At 39.9% G+C, this 16,808-nt stretch overlaps 2 protein-coding genes across 5 annotated transcripts in view; one reads left to right on the plus strand and one right to left on the minus strand.

Annotated features, from left to right (window-relative positions):
• Nucleotides 1–4,496, plus strand: part of CLUH (clustered mitochondria homolog) — a 39,284-nt gene extending 34,788 nt beyond the window's left edge. For all 3 annotated transcript variants that reach the window (XM_064523013.1, XM_026106534.2, XM_064523012.1), the window contains exons 25-26: nucleotides 1,326–1,399; nucleotides 2,565–4,496. In XM_064523013.1, the coding sequence (XP_064379083.1) occupies nucleotides 1,326–1,399; nucleotides 2,565–2,733 (243 nt within the window). In that variant the 3' untranslated portion in view covers nucleotides 2,734–4,496. The remainder of the gene's footprint in view (nucleotides 1–1,325; nucleotides 1,400–2,564) is intronic.
• A 2,924-nt stretch (nucleotides 4,497–7,420) lies between these two features.
• Nucleotides 7,421–16,808, minus strand: part of PAFAH1B1 (platelet activating factor acetylhydrolase 1b regulatory subunit 1) — a 41,163-nt gene continuing 31,775 nt past the window's right edge. For both annotated transcript variants that reach the window (XM_064523056.1, XM_064523057.1), the window contains exons 7-11: nucleotides 16,107–16,209; nucleotides 15,110–15,338; nucleotides 13,336–13,437; nucleotides 12,504–12,660; nucleotides 7,421–11,184 (exon numbers count right to left, since the gene is read on the minus strand). In XM_064523056.1, coding sequence (XP_064379126.1) covers nucleotides 11,111–11,184; nucleotides 12,504–12,660; nucleotides 13,336–13,437; nucleotides 15,110–15,338; nucleotides 16,107–16,209 — 665 coding nt within the window. In that variant the 3' untranslated portion in view covers nucleotides 7,421–11,110. The remainder of the gene's footprint in view (nucleotides 11,185–12,503; nucleotides 12,661–13,335; nucleotides 13,438–15,109; nucleotides 15,339–16,106; nucleotides 16,210–16,808) is intronic.

Raw genomic sequence — 16,808 nt, forward strand, 5'->3', positions numbered from 1 at the left:
CCCTAAACCTGCCCCTGCTGCTGACTCACCGGCTGTGGGCAGGTTGCTCAACCCATAAGTACCTTGGTTTCCTCATCTGAAAAAATGCTGTCATCTTTCCCCAGGTGCTTTGTTCTCCTTCCAAGGATGGTGTGGTGCTGGGAGGCCGGGCTGCAGCGGGGGGGGGGGGCCTGTTTTGCCTTGCCTTGGTGCACTGGGACTGATTGGCCGTGTGGGGCCAAACCCAGCTGCTCTTATCTGCCCGTGCAGCTGGTGGGTCACCCCAGCCTGTCCGCAGCCTATCTAGGGGAGCGCACGATACCACGCGTGATGGGCGCTCTCCTCGTGTGCTGCACACGACCGGCTGCCAGGCGACTGGGAACGCCTCCAGCTGCACAGAGCCCTTCCCAGTCGAAGCGGGGAGGAGGGTAGCTCCCCAGGGGGTTATTTGGGGTTTTCCTCTCACTGCCAAGAACTGGATGCAGAACTGAGAAGTTCTTGGCAAAGTAACTTGAGCGTAAGGACTTTGAATCGAGTGAGTGGTCAAGTCCGGGAAATAGTGTCGAGCAGAGAGGCTCAAACCCACAAAATAGTAATGAAGAATTTACCTTTGTTATACAAAATTTAAGTGGAATAGTTGTGACTGGGGCCCAGTGTCACAGTTAATATTGTTACTCCTGGGACTGTCCTGCTCTGTCACTAAGAGACCGTCTATCTGTGGAAATCCTTTTGCACCCTGATGAGCACCCTGCGTTATGGTTGTGTCCCACGGCTGCCTGCAGTGGTACGCAGGGGCACAGGTGCTCTGTAACCATGTACGTGAACACCTGAAAAACAGGGCAAGGGAATTATTCCTCATCTGTAACAGTGGGATAATACATGTGCGGAGATGTGTTAGAGTGCAGAGTGTTAGAAATTAATGGATTTGAGACTGGACTCCAGTTCTGCTCATCTCCTGATGGACTGGCTTCACTAGGAGTTCATTCTTCTGTTTACATGCCAGAGGAAAACCCAATCCTGGTTGCTGTGACAGAGCAAGAGATTATGAACCCACATATATATTGAATTCAACTGAAGTCCCATGGAGTTCGGGGGGAGGTTGCCCAAAGTGACCGGGGACATGTAGATGTGGGTTTTTCTAATCTTAGCAGTGTAAGGAGGTGGAAAATGAGTGATGCCATCTTGCAGCTAATAAAACTAGTGACTAATGTGAGTTGTAACTGTTAGTAACAGCTATGCGTCTCAGCGTAGGAGGTACAGGTGGAGGGGAACAGTCTTTGCTTGGTCTAGATTTACTTAAGAGCTCTCAATTGTTCTGTGGGTTTTGTTTTTTGTTTTACTTACAGTTCACAGCTCCCAGCATGGCCAGTGTCCTGGAGCAGCTCAATATTATCAATGGAATTCTCTTCATTCCACTAAGGTAGAGTGATGCTGATGCATGTGGTGCTTCTATCTGTGCCCTGACACGTGGCTTTATAAATCAAGCAGGTGCTTTCATCTCTGTCCCTGAGAAATCATAATCTGGTGCTTCCCTCTGTATCAAGAGTTAGTCTGACCTAGAATGGGGAGCTTCCAGTGATCGCAGGTATTTTTTTTTCTTCTGCCAGCAGTAGGCAGATAATGGCACAAACGTGTCACTTCTGCGGAAGTGATGCTTTAGGGGGTGGTGCAGTCCTCAGTGACAGGAAAAAAGTCCTCTGGGTCACAAGAAGTGTCGGGGTCTCTTTCTAAACTGATCTTGAAGTTATACATATCTGATCTCATAAAACCTAAAATCCTTCTGTTTGGTTAAAGGAAATCAGGCAAGTTGAGAACTGTAGCGGTGGGTAAAAACAACCCTGGGGGATGCTCTGCAGGCAGACAGGGAGCCGACAGTTCCTGTTTCCCCTTCTCAGCCTGTCGCCCTTGGCAGCAAAGACAGGGCTGAACCATGGTTGTCTAGGTCTCTGCGCGGAAGAAGTGAAGTTAGCAGCCCTGTGCTGAGTCTTAAAGAAGAGCTTTGCTCTTCGCCAGACAAGGCTGCTGTGCTGGGGGCAGCCCTAAGGAGGCTGGAGGGTCTCTTTCCCCAGCTTCCCAGGGTTTGGTTACGGAGTACTGGGTGAGATCACAGTCCTGGCCCTGATCATCATTATCTTTTTAAGACCACTACTGAACTGCAATGGTCTTTTTTAAAATTTTCACTTATAAATCATTGTCTCTTAAACTGTTAGCTGAGCCAGTGGAAAGATGCCTGAGCTGAGACTGTATTCTTCTAAGCCTAGACATAATCAGTGAAGGTAAAAGTGCAGCAGAAGCAACAAGGCTGTCTGAACAGAGACAGGATTAACCTTGTCTGCATCTCTAGCCAGAGAGGCAAGTGATGGGTCACTTCCCCATGCCGCTTGCAGTTCAAAACGACTGGCAAGCTAGGCGCTTGGCAGGGCCTGTCAAAGCAAGGCAGAGAAATCAGAACTGGGATCTGGCAGGAAGGAGGTAATTGCCAGAAGCACTTCCGAAGTCTTTTTGAATGCTACCTTTGTCCCTGTGCTCTGTTCTATTCCTAAAACTAGTCTAACATCTGCTACCCTTCCCGGTTTCCCCTTCAGCCAAAAAGACTTGGAGAACCTTAAAGCAGAGGTGCAGCGACGCCAGCAACTCCAGGAAAGCATAAAAAGTGGTGAACAGCTGGAACCAGACGACAAAGCCTTGGAGGAGAAAGAGGCTGAGCCAAGCATGCCTTCTGCTGAGATCCCCTTAACACAGAGCTCTGCTTAATGTGTACCTCGCTTTAAAAAAAAAAAAAAAAAAAAAAAAAAAATTTAAACCACCCTTTTCTGAATCTGAACCAGGGTCTTGGACTCCCCTGGAGCAGCTCCTCCTTTTTTTGACAATGTTATTGCACTGGTACAATTAATACACAATGCAAAGAACTAATCTGAGAGATGTAATCTGTCTGACTGAGCGTGTATCTGCCACGTGAAGGGGGAAGGTGGCCAGGATGCAGCAGCATGTGAAAGACCCATCCTAGGTGAGCACAGCCAGAGGCTGTCATGCCTGCGTGTGTGTGAAAGTGAGTGTGTGCATAGCATCAGTTATTTCTACTTTGTACATATGAATTCCAAATGAACTGTCTTGAGGTATATAACATTTCTCAGGTCATTTTTATGTTGACTAAAGACACTGCTTTGCTAAACAGTACGACCCCTCCCTCCCCCTCCACTGCTCAGCCTTCTTGTACAATGTGGATTCTAAGCCAAAAGATTTTTTTCCCCATCACTCTTCTAATTTGTGCTAAGAAAAACTAAGCAGCCATATTTGTATTGCTCGGACGATTTAAGCCTGTAATGTGTGTGTATGTGTATGTAAGTGGGGGAATGTACAGCATTTTCTACATCAGGATATAGCCATTGGATTCCTTTAACCATTTTTTTTCTACTTTTGGTTGGCAGTTGGCTATTTAGTGGGGTTTTTGTAACATTCACATTCTAATTTTCAAGAGATATATCTATAGATATATATACATATATATGAGATAGATAACTTGCAGTTCCACCTCTCTGCTTGCAGCTGAGTAACTGAGGATACTGTATCCAAAGAGTGAGGGCTTGATGTCAAAAAAAAAAAAAAAAAAGCGCACAAAATTCCATTGCAATGGAAACCCCAGTGCCTAGGAGAGGTTGATCATGGCATCAGAAGAGGACTGAACTGAACTGATTCAGTAAGGAAGAGTGGCCCTATTAAAATAGGGGGAGAAGGAGGGAGGGAAAGTCAGAAGTAGGGACTTGCTCTGATTTGAAAAAGCAACTGTAATACAGAGCTAATCAGCTTTAACACGATTGGCAAACTTTACCAGATTTGAATCACTAGTTTCTCACAATCTAAAACTTCTGGGCTTTGGGGAAAATGCCCATAGCACTGAGAACTATGGCTAATACCTTCTTAATTCTTTAACTTTTTTGCACACGGGGTTTGAGATTGTTCCCAGGGGAGCTTCCATTGCTGGCAATGGATGTTACTGAAATGGCAGATGCCACTAAATGAATATTGATTCCCCTCTCCCACCGCACACACTTCCCATCGTGTTTTTAAAGACATAGAGCATGTTCTTGATCTTTACAAAGCAAGTACGATTTAGCCACTGCAGACCATGGTATGCCGACAGAGTTGAATGTTCTTTTTTCCAACTAGATCCAGCTGTAGAGCAACTTATGATTGCTAGCTGAAACCATACTGTGCTGACAAAGGAGTCCACTCTCTCTCTTTTTTTGTCTGTCATGGGTAGTACGCTATGCTAATTTGCATTGCTTCTTTTACCGACCTTCTGGAGAAACAAGTGCTGTCACTGTGCTCTGTACCCTTGGTTTCCTGTACTACATTACAGGTATTTGTAACTTCTGGTGGGGGGGAGGGAAGATGGGGAGCAGCCTCTGAGGTGTTGGAGGTGACAAAGCAGGAGAAGTCTTTACTGCAAAAGAACTTGCTCCTATCAGAAAAATTCTGAATTTCCTGGAAAGCAATCAATAAATGACTACAGTGCATCTTTCTTACAAGATTTTTCTTTTGCTAGTGTCTTTCAGTCCATTAAGAGCCCTTTAAGCTAATTTTAGATACTTTATTTATCAATCTCTTAAAAATTTAAGATGTTAAATACACCAGTCTGAGCACCATCTTCACCACACTTTGTTCTTTTAAGCAGGAGCCAGCAGGAAAAAAGACACTGATTAATTAGAGACTTTAAGACCATTCTTTGCTCTTTGACAGGGTTTAATGCCCCATTATGCATTTCTATAACTGCAAACTTTGTTCTTTGCATCTGGTGCACACTGTTCTCCAGCTCACTTTTCTAAAAGATGCTTAAAATTAGCATGTGCATCCTGGGCTGTTTTACTCACCTCCTGTTATAATCAGGGAGACACGGGCAAACTGGCTGCTCCTGCAGGACGGGTGTGGGGGGGGGGGTGGCCTCCTGCCTTGGTAAAAGCTCTAGGGCCACTTTCTAAGGCGGCAGTAGTCTGCAGAACATTTCAGTCAGCTGCAGGGCAAGCCTTCAGAGGGTACAGGCTTGTGTAGTTAATACTGCCTCCTTTCTACAAACGCCTCTTCTCCTCACCTGCTAACCAGCCCTTGTGCGTAGACTGAGTGGCAGAAACATGCAAATTCAGGCCAAAAGAAAGCTATATAATAAGCAACTTCAATGCAATCATTTGTTAAATGCACTTATTTAACAACATAAGTTGCATAATTCTCTGCACCTCTTTGACTTTGATGAATCAAGTACCTGACAACACCCCCAGTTTTAAAAGACACGTTAACTTAGAAGAATCTGACTCAAGCTTGTACCGAAGAGGTACTGGGTCAAGGAGTTTAAGAAACTGAATGCAGCTCTCCCAGGCCTGGACTAACTTACATGTTAGGCCAACTAACAATAATAATTTATATAATTACATTTAGTCCACCTTCACATGAGATTAAATCTGTTCTTATCTGGACCAAACAGGATTCAACATGCCATGTATACATATCACACAGACCTACTGAACCTCATCTATTCATATAGCCAGCAGATAACTATGGCAATTCTGGTAAAGAGTAACTGCAACAAAATGGAGTTATTACATCAGAGGATTAAAAACAGCAGCAGTCCTGAAGGAGGCGTATAGAAAAACCATACCTATTTTTATCCTCCTTGCTTTCTTTCCCAACAGAGTAATTTCCAGGATTTGAAGTCATCAGACACCACATGACATAAAAGACAGAAGCTGTAGTTTTCAGCAGAGTCACCAGTTAAGGTTTAACTGCATTTAGCATTTGTACTATGTTTAAAGAGAGGCCTACTCCGTTGAATCAATTGCCTTCCCAACATGAAACAGAATTGCTACGTTTGCAATTCTTTTTCACATTCAACTCTGCCATCTACTGAAAAACGTTATAATATCCTTCAGCCGCCTATGCAAATAAACAAGTAATGGAGCCTAGGCTCATACCCTCAGAAAGCTGCTGTCAGTAAGGCACTCAATGCATAACTGACAGGAGTCACATTGAAGTGGAAAATGATATTCTTCAATTAGTCAGAGTCCTCTTGGCAATTCACAGTTTAGCATTCCTTCTCTCACTTCTGATAAACTTACTGTAGTTTCAAAGCTGCAAGAGGCCTTCCTTTAAAACCTTCATCCGAAGACAGCAGGTCAAATACCACGGTCAAGGTCACATCCTTGCTCCTCTATCAATGAAGAAACAGGTATTTCCATTTTAGTTCACCGACCCTCTTACAAGAGGCATTCACGCAATTAAGGCCAGATGACAGGAAGGACGGGTAAACTACACACCCAATGAAGCATCAGTATGAAACCAAAAGCTGACGTAGGGCTCCAGCGTCTCCGTAGTCCATGCCTGCACCTCCACACCACCAGATTTTTTTTTTTTTTTGCCTTAGAAAGCAGAGAGATTACGCCCATGTTGAATTACTTTGAAAGGATTCACCTAACACTGCAAAGTTCAGTGTTAACAGACCAAGTGGACGGCATAAAGAAATAGTGAAAGTTGGTTCTCATTAGGTCTATTGCCATTTTTTTAAGGTTCAAGGTAGGAAGAAATAAAAAGACTCATCAGACCCTGCAGGAGGAAGTTAGGGTACAGCTGGCTGGGCAAGCTGCAGAAAGGTAGCAATCGGTCTCCTGAAGACATTCAGGCTTACTACCAATAGCTTTTACTGTTGGCTACATGAGAACTTCAGATTTTGTTAGGAATGCAGGGAAGGGACCTCACCTCACTCACCACGTCACAGAAGATAAACCGACAGCAGCTGCCTGAAGCTTTCGCACGCTCTGCTCGGAAAGCTTTTTCCTCTACCTTGATTCCATAACAAAGAGACACTCATTTCTGCCTAACACATTATATAAATTATGCTCCAAATATACGACTGCTGAAAATCTTAAAGATATAAATAAATGTTTACAAATCAATCAAAAGAAAAGAGGAGAGACAAGTCTATTAAACAAATAGTTTCCCTTACACATAGACTGTCTCCAGTACGATCCATTACCGTAACACAGCCACACAAGAGTATTTCAAACTAAAGTCCCACCTAGACTTCAGGAAAAGATGCAACAAAAGTAACCCAGTAAAGCAGCGTGAGCAACAGCACCTCCTGTTTAGTGAGAAGCAAGAAAACAACATTCAAGACAGCATTAAAAATGACAGTCTTCTAGACCACATGTGAAACTTTGGCTTATTAAATCTGCAATGAAACAAAAAATTCATTTTACCATATTCATAAATGCAACTGTAACATATTCTAACTGTAACCAACTGCCTTAAAAATGCTTCATATTTCTTAGTCAGGCATATTCTGAAATTAAAATTAGCTAAAAAACAGCTGTGGAGCAAAATCTGAAGGGTGAAACACCAGTAGCTTTTTTCAAAATAGTTTTAATTCTTGCATCCAAGGAAACAAAAACACATCTAGTTTTATATGCATTTAATAGTTTACCAATTGGTACAATAAGATTTTTTTAATATGCAGAAAACATGAATAAATTTTGTTTTACACAGTCTGAGAGCAACAAATCTTACTGTAAAACACAGAGCAGTATTATATACATTCCTTTACTGATTTTTAATTGTGTCAATATCTTCAGTTAACTCCTACAGTCTGGGAACTGTTTTCTCCAATTGCAACCTCTAACATCGTTCTTATGAAAAAAATTCAATGTTTGCCTTCATGTCAATGTCAGGATCAACTTCTAAAACGTGAAGATTTTGCTAACTTATCTTCCGAATGAACTTGGGGAAGCCTGAGGAATAGGTAGGACAGGAAAGCAGCTACTTACATGACACAGTGGAAAGATAAAAAGGCCAGTTAAATCCAGTTGTGACTTGTAAATCCAACTCAACCTTCCCCACACCTAATGTTTTTTTCCTACCATTTTATACATGTATTTCATTTGCTAAAAGATTCTTGGTATTGACTTTAAATACACTGGACTTTATGCACAGCTGGACAGCAAATAACTCATTCTAAGTGCATTTTTCTTCCACTCAACTCAGCATTTTTATATTCAAATCATTAAAAGGATTATCAAGCCACCACTGTCTACAAAAACAAAGTATAATCTTTTTCTTTTAAATAGCTTTCATGCGAGTCAAAAGCTATTTAAGAGTGATATTATCAGGCAGTTCACATAAAAACAGGAGGAGGCAAACAGGAGAAGCAGGGTACTGACAGTATAAGTAGACTGGGCTCGGTGAGTCTATAGCCAAAGCTTTCAAAATACTACAGTGCTCCACAGCCCTTGGACAACTTGCTAGCAACTAGTTTTTTTTTTTGTTTTTTTCTTTTTAATTAGTGCCCCGGGCACATCATTGGTCACACCATACACAAAAGCAGGACGGTTTTTTAATCTTCTAAAGTGCAAGATGCTATAAGAGATCAATTTCCAGATTATGTCTAAACCGTAACAGATGTTGCACTTTTTTGAATGCATCTAAGACTTCCTGGGCACATTACATTTGTGTGGCACTGGAATGTCTGTCTGGTTTTATGCCCCCCCCCCCAACCTGTGTTGCCTATTTAGTAACACAGTTTCTATAGAGGTTGTTGTTTTTTTTTTTCTAAAAGCAATGCCAATTTTAGTAAGGAAAGTGACGAAGCAGCAGTGAACCTCTTAAACCCTCCAATAATTTATTTTGTAATCCAAACCAGTAACCTCATTATTGTATTTATCACAGGAAAGGCACAGGATCAGACAGCTGACAGAAAACATTGCAAATAGTGAAAAAGTTCAACGGTGTAATATCAAGGAGCAACACTGCAGGAAACACTCGTAAATCCAACTCCTGTGTGGCTTTCACTTTTTTTTTTTTTTTTTCTTTTTGTCATCTTAAACAGGGCTTTAACTTTTGATCCGTTCAGGACCATCCCTGAGATTATTCACTGCTTTTTAAAGGAGAAGGTTGCAAATTGCAATGTAGAAGTACTTGGCAGGGTGTTTCCTACAAGCAACTAAAATGCCGCTTACGTGACTTTAGTTGTTTGTCCTTGTAAACAGTTGTATGCTAAAGGGGAAAAAAACGCAGTGGACAATTTCCACTTAATAGGTACCTTTAATTTCTCATTCATGTTTATGAATTATGTACACAAGTGTGGTTTACTTTATACTTAAAGTTTCTAGGTCCTATCAGGAATTGAAGTGATGTATTACTTTACAATTGCAGATGCACTGAGGAATTTTAAGATGCACTATTATCTGGAATTCCCAAATAGGTCAGAGAGCAGCAAATTGTTCCAGCCCGAACAGCTAACAAAGAAAAAGATACTTTATCTGTGCATGCCTAACTGCGGAAACACACACTTAAAATTATACAAGCCACTGGATTTAAGAGACTACCCTGAATCTTAAACTGGCTCCAAAACCCCACGCATTAGAACTCCATTTCTCCACCCCTTCCCAGAGGCAAGTCAATGCAAGAAACCCACAGCGAGAGCCGTCCCCTCCGCACAGAAGAGCGGATCCTTCCCTGTGCGACTGTAGGAAACTAACCGCCCTACGCCTCGCCCTTCCTTAGCGTGTCACCCTCCAACCAACCCGATGCTGGTCACAGATCCTTATTTTTAAAAGGGACAGTTTTAAAAGCCATGTATTAAACAAAATGAATAAAATAAAGCACAAATTCACCTGTTAAAAATGTCAGACTGGTACTTCATTATATTGTAAATTTTAAAGTGGATTTTTAAAAAGACCTGGTTAGTTCAGTAAGTATTGGAACTCTTAATTATCTACAATGGAATTTGTCACAAAAATGCTGATTAAAATATTCATTTATAATATCTTCATTCACTTCAGATCAAAATATGTAACTTTAGGGATATGCAAATTAAAAACTGTATACACCAAACAATGTAAATACTAATTACCCAATCAGGCTTTTTTTTTTTTTTTTTTTTTTAATGTTTACTTGATAGCATCATTCCCACACATGGACTGTTCAGGTGTTTTTTAAAAGCTTGTATCAATCTGAATCTGCCATTATAATCTGATGCACAAGGTTTTCAGTGCTTTCTTTAAAGCATTTAAATACTGTATCCCAAGATATTTCTCAATATGCAAACCAAAGTAAGCTTTTATTCAAGCCACAATATGTCTTCAAGGTATATATAACCTCGTTTTCAAAAGGGTTTCCAAGGAGGCACTAAAGAAACGAAGAAACCTTTGAATACCCCAACCTCCTGCATGTGAATATAAGGGAAGTGTACTTTGATACTGTTGTGTAATGAGAATTGCACATTTCTAACAAACATTGAAAGCAAACAAGCAAGTTGTACCATGGCAGTCATTTGGGAGATTAAGCTCTATTGGAAATTAGATCACTAAATTCTAGTGGGATGGACAACTCCTCCTGGAAGTTTGTCTAGCATAAAAAAAATTAAACTTAGTTTAAACAGCACAGCTTAACCATTGCATGACCAAATAAAAAATAAATACATTTCTCACATCAGCTGCTACTAAGATTTGTTGCCTTATTTCAGGTTTACAGTTAGTTATATAAATATACCAACCCTTGTGTGATAGGAGGCCAAAACAAGTGTATTTTGTTGATTTGGCAAATGTTTCATGACAAATATTCCAAAGTTTAATTAATTTCCATTAATTACATATAAGGTTCAGAAGATTCTGAATTGCAGCCTTATTATCTAGTATCCTTAGAGAAGATTTATTAAGCACACTTAAGTGATGTTACATAGATACACATTTCTGAAAGAGCCCTACAAAACTTTTCCCAAATGAGGTCACCAATTCAGGCACCAACAGACAGCAGAAAGAAAAACAGGTATAATTATCCGACATAGAACGACACTGTCAACTATTCAGTTAAGTGCCCTATTTCAATTATCCAACTTCTGCCTTCTTAGGTCTGATGTGACCAATGCCAGCCCATGTTCTTAAACCTATGGTACTTCTAGACAACGTATGTAAATTTACAGTATACAATTTGGATTCACCATGCATGAATACTTTGTGTGTAACATTTAATAAGCTCAATCTACATCCAGAATAATTTACATGAAAGGACAATATTTATTTAAACAGAGCTCAATGGGTAACCATGGTATCTGAGTGCATCCAGAGGAAAAAGGGGTCAAATGTGAATTCAATCAACGGCACTCCCACACTTTTACTGTTTGATCTACACTTCCAGTAACCACATACGGTGCCGTCTTGTGGAAATCTGTGAGGAAAGAAAAAGCTTATGTTAAGGAGGAATGCAACAATTTACTATTTTCCACTCTCACTGAAAGTCACTACTTTAAAAAAAAAAAAAAAAAAAAAAAAAAAAAAAAGATACTGACTCAAAGACTAAACTAAGCTCTGCATGTCAGTAGTTCCAAAGGCAAATTTTCTAATGGTAAAAATTCTTTATAATAGGAAAGTGTATTTTTAGTTCAGTTATCTGGATTTCTTTTCCATATTAAGTTATAAAAGAGGAGTCTCAAACATATCAAATTGATAAAGCCCTTGAACTTTGTTTATTTACAGATAACTTTGTTTATTTACATATGAAGGCATTCAAGAATCAGAAGCTAAGAAATTTAAACTTTTCTTCTTGCAGTGGACAATACAGGCCATGAGATATTTCAAAAACTTAAAGTGTACCATTTTTTACGAGATCCCAAAATATTTCATACATGCAAATCAATTTTGGACTGGGTTTGCAAACAGTACTGGGAAATCTAACCAAGAGGAACTAGAAAGCCTCATCATTTAGAAAAGGTTCAGCAAATCAATCCTTAAACTGAAACAGCCAATTCCAAGAGTGTAATACCAATAGTTTAATGTTCTTTAACTTGGAACTTTTCTTTGCCCCTTACTATTCAACTGGCTTCAATAATTTAAGAGTAAAGTCAAATCAGAAATCCTGTATTCAAGAAGAATTTGATTAGAAAACTGCAGTAGCCCATGTCAGGTCCACTACTAACCTAACTTAGGTAGCTTCACTGAAGAAACTAGAAACTGCCAGTGGAAAACAGAGAAAGAAACAATACAGAAGATTCCAGAGTAAAGCTAGTTCTGTTGAGTGGGGACTTTGTGTGTTTTTGCTTTTGGGGGTTTTGTTTTGTTTTGCCAGGGCAGAGGGAAACTAACATCTATCAATATCCAGTAAAACTAAAGAGAAATACCCATGAATTTGGAGTAACAGTTTTTCTGACTTTTTTGCCTTCCCCTTCCCTCTTTTTGTGGGCTGACATGCATTTATAATACAGCATTCCTCCATATCCCCACACACAGTGGTGAAAGGTTACCGACCACTCTTGCAGTTAATTTCTTTATCCTCTGTGCAACACTGGCAACAGAAATGGAAAAATCCACAGCACTTGAGATTCGTACCTGTTTTTATTTTAAAAAAATACACATAGCACAGAAACTCACTGGGTTCCCAAATGTGAATATCTAGCCTAGTGCTCAACTTGAGTTGGTGAAGATGATGTAGAAAAAAACCTGCATCTCTAGTTCTGTATTTTGCAGTAAGCATTGCAGAACAATACATACCCAAAGAGGTAACAAAGTGTTCGTGCGCATTGAGGGTTTTCATGCATCGTTTGTTCTTGAAGTCCCAGACACGTAGAGTCTTGTCATCAGCACAGCTCAAAATAAATTTTCCCCCAGAATGGAACAGAACGCCACGTACCCAGTTATCATGGCCCACCTTACACACAAAGAGAAATCGGTGAATTGAAGCATCTTTTAAGGCTTAATCTTCTACAATTTATACTATGGCAAACTGAGTAACAACATTCCTTGTTTCTGCAACAATGATGTTTAGCTTTCTAAAGCCTATTAATTTTCCAAGTTTATCTTCAGTTTATATTATTACATTCTATCAGTGCTACCAACAATGCAAGTTCCTGTCCTTGAAGGCAAGCAAACAGCAGCCCTCACGTGATCGGCACTGGATTCTGCTCCCCACCCCAACATCAGCAGCTATTCTCCAGCCTGAACGCAGGCAGGAACATGACAGCCCACAGTTTGTGAGAACACCAGCACTGGGAACACCCGCATGCTAGAAGAACAGGACAATTTTTAAGACAGAAATCTGAAAGTTAGGAGCATTTAGGCTCCAAACAAACCAAGTTACTCATCCCAAAAACTACACCACAGTATTCCAGCATCTGTAATAGGCACGTTGAGATTACTTGGTATTTCTTAGCAACAACAAAAACTGAACTATAGAAGTCATTATAACTGCATATTTACAGCATTTGTCTTATTTCAATGAGTCTGGCAACTCTTCAAAATGTGAAGAGCACGTAAGAGAGTCCATTCCATTAAACTGGTGTTACATATGCAGCTATCACCCCCAGAAAAGACCCAATAAACTTACAAGTGTCATAAGGCACATGCCAGTGCTAATGTCCCACATCTTAATGGTCTTGTCTCTGGATCCAGACAACAGAAAAGGCCCAGGCTTGCCACTCTTCTTAGTCTACAGAAAAATACGTTTTAAGTTATAGCATTTACCAGGTTAAAAAAAAAAAAAAGCAGATTTATTAGCAGGAAAATTAGATCATATAACAACTTATAGCTAATAAAAACACAATGCCCAAGCTGAGATTCAAAGATTGTTACTAACACTAGGAGAAACAGGCAAAAAAATGAAAGGAATTAAACAATTTGTTGAAAGAGTGGTCCTGCTAGTATACCAAGCCAAACCTTACTTTGCAACCAAACTTACCTACTGCAAAACACCCTCTTTTAACACAGTGGTAGACACAGTTCAGTTAGAGATTCAAACAACTCAGGACAAAGAACAAAGTTCAGTCATACCTTTGTGTGCTCATTCTTCACAAAAAGTAAGAATTTTTGAGAAGTCCCTACTCTGAACTTATTTCTGTTTGTAATCATGCAAAGTATGAATGAGAGACTGAGTTCTCAGAACTTGAAATGTTTCAGTTAGGAAGTTAATGTTAACTTGCTTCTTGTTCAAAGCTAAATACCGTAATGTGATATATATGTAGTTGATCAGACCAGCAGAGGGCAGGGGAGACACCACTTCAGATAACTACCACTGCAAGAGGAAGTGAATATTTGGAATTTAATTGTTTTTAATTAAAAGGTTGTAAGGATCTTTTCAGTCAAGTTTTGCTTGCATTCCTAAATAATCTGTAAAATCCATCACTTGGCAACTCACAGTATGTCTTCAGTGTATCTACTTTTCCCCTTTAGTTCACATTCACCTATAACAGGTTTACAGAAAGCTTTTTCTTCTTAAAGGTCAAGCAGGTCCTTGAAAATACTTTCGGCATAATACATGATATGACAAAGTATTATTAGCACAGCTAATTGGGTAAAAATGACCACTGCCTATACGAAATTAATTCTAAGGCTGGTTTGGCCACTAGACTTCAAGCTCCTTACCAGAAAAGAGGTTATTTGTTTTGAGAGGGTTTTTTCTTGGGGGGGGGGAGAGGAATGCTCATTTTTAAAATGGATTTAATTTTTTTCTATGCGCTTTTGTCTTGCCCTTTTTTCTACTCCCTTTTGTCATACATAAAAGGAAATTTTTGCTGACCCTTAGTAAGCCTTCCTTAAAGATTTGGTAATAGAACCAGAGAACATGTACACATGATCATACAAATGGGGATTTTTAAGAATACTGTCTCCCATCATTAACTTTGCACACTAGGACACTGAAGTCAAAGCTTAATTCAAGTGCAATAACATTCTGTATAACACCCAAGGCAGCTTTATTTCTGCATCGCTGGCTCACTACTACCCCCACCCGTCATCTGCTGCGTATCCTTATCATAATCTTCAAGTTATGTCAAATAAGCTACCTCCCATCATTCTTTGATGAAACATGCAAGAGCGGCCCCATCCTCACCCTTCCCAGATATAGAGCATCTCTCTAAACTTCACTTCCACCAGTACAAAGGCAGGTTCCACTGTTAAACCAGGAGAGCATGGACCCCATGAAGCCAAGATGTGGGATTAACAGTACCTCAAACGTACTCAGGGAAGGACTCATACACCTGCTATACCTGCCAAGTACCTTGAAAACGGAGCTTAGTAATTTCAGTACTATCCAGTGAGTTACGTATACAGCATAGACAAAATCTGACTGGTATGTGCATATTTATTACCATTGGAAACACTACCTCTGATCCCGTAGCTTCTGATATGGTGGAGTATGAGCTCTCAGGAGCCCAAGAAATGCACTCTACCACATGCTCATGTTCTCGGAGCTCAGCTTTGCATTCCTTTGTCGCTACCACCCAAACACGCACTGTCTGGTCATTAGAACAGCTGGCAATTAAGGTGCCATCCTGGTTAGGCCGCACCATGCGCACCCATTCTCTGTGTCCCGTAAAAGTCTTCACACAATAACTATTTAAAAAGGAGAAATACAGCATGACTCAATTAACATTGCAATAAAACTACTATATATACACTTTTGAAATGTAAGGACACTGGACCTCTCTTAGAAGTTAAGATATGCTGTCTTAGAATGCTTATATCAATCCTGGCTGATGATGTACAAGACCATAAAAACATCAATTCATGGATAGGGAGCTCACCAGATGAGGAAAAAAAGAGGCAGCTAAGAACAAGTAAACACTCGATAAGGCAGAAAACAGTAGGCCAGGCAGGAGAAATGGGGAATGATGACAGCTTGCATTAAGTAGGTATTTAAGAACAAGTCAAGATTTACAGGCAATTCAGATGGCCTTCACCAACAACTCTGAACAACTTGATGGATCAAAGACACTAATGAAGAACGAAACAAAGCAAAAATCAGAGGCAACACCTTGATCTGTACCAAGAAAGGTAACAGATGTTTCCTCCCTCCTCTCATGCTCCCCTTAAACTTGTGGTTAATCACTGCATTTATATTCATATCCAGTCTTGAGTCATGGTGCTATACCTTTATAGCTCCCATAAAGCCAGCTACTTTTAATCAGTGGCTACCAAAAGCCTATGCTTAATGATTTAAAGCAGAATCCTTCAATTGTTGATTGTGAAGGACACGATATTATATCTCAATTCTTGAATGTCAGCAAGACAGTTTTTGTTGTATGTGGTTCCACTTCCTATTAAAAAGTGGTTTATGATTGTTTTCTTTAGATGGCAACGTTTAATCAGAACTGCACTTACCCTGTTTGGACTTCCCACATTTTGATAGTTTTATCCCTTGAGGCAGAGACTATATGATCTCCATTGGGCATGATGGCTACTGAAGAAACATTATGATCATGACCTAAAAACAAAATCAAATTTTTAATAAGTGATACTCTAATATTACTTTACACAGCACACAGGACCTACTCTTTATGATTCCTGAGCAACTATCTACAGCAGTAGCCTGTAGGGCATGTTCTATAGGATAACTTTTACACATAAGCTTGAGGTTTTATGAAAGAATCATTTACATTTTTAGAACCACATGGTCCAGCCATTGAGCATCATTTGTGATTGTTTCAAAAAATTCTTCTAAAGATGTTGTAAAATCAGCTACTTGCCATTATGCAAGTGATGCTTTTACAGTTACAAAAGCTGGCACAGTTTAGAAGACAGAGCTACTACTATGACTGTATTTAAAATTATCAAAATTAAGTCTGATTACAGCACTCTGATGCATTATACAGAAGATGTTTCAAAGGAAAACAGGTCTTCAGTGAGACAGCACGCCAAACCTCACTGCGGAAGCTTAATTCTAAAATAATTATCATTTCCACACATCTGATATCAAAGTATTGACAAAGTACTGTACTGCACTGGTTCCAAGAACCAAATAAGAATTAACTGTATATATATGATAGCGGCTTCTACAACTGTTGAGAGGTCTAAGAGGAAGAT

This window comes from Dromaius novaehollandiae, chromosome 19 (genome assembly GCF_036370855.1).
Source record: "Dromaius novaehollandiae isolate bDroNov1 chromosome 19, bDroNov1.hap1, whole genome shotgun sequence".
Lineage (NCBI taxonomy): Eukaryota > Metazoa > Chordata > Aves > Casuariiformes > Dromaiidae > Dromaius > Dromaius novaehollandiae.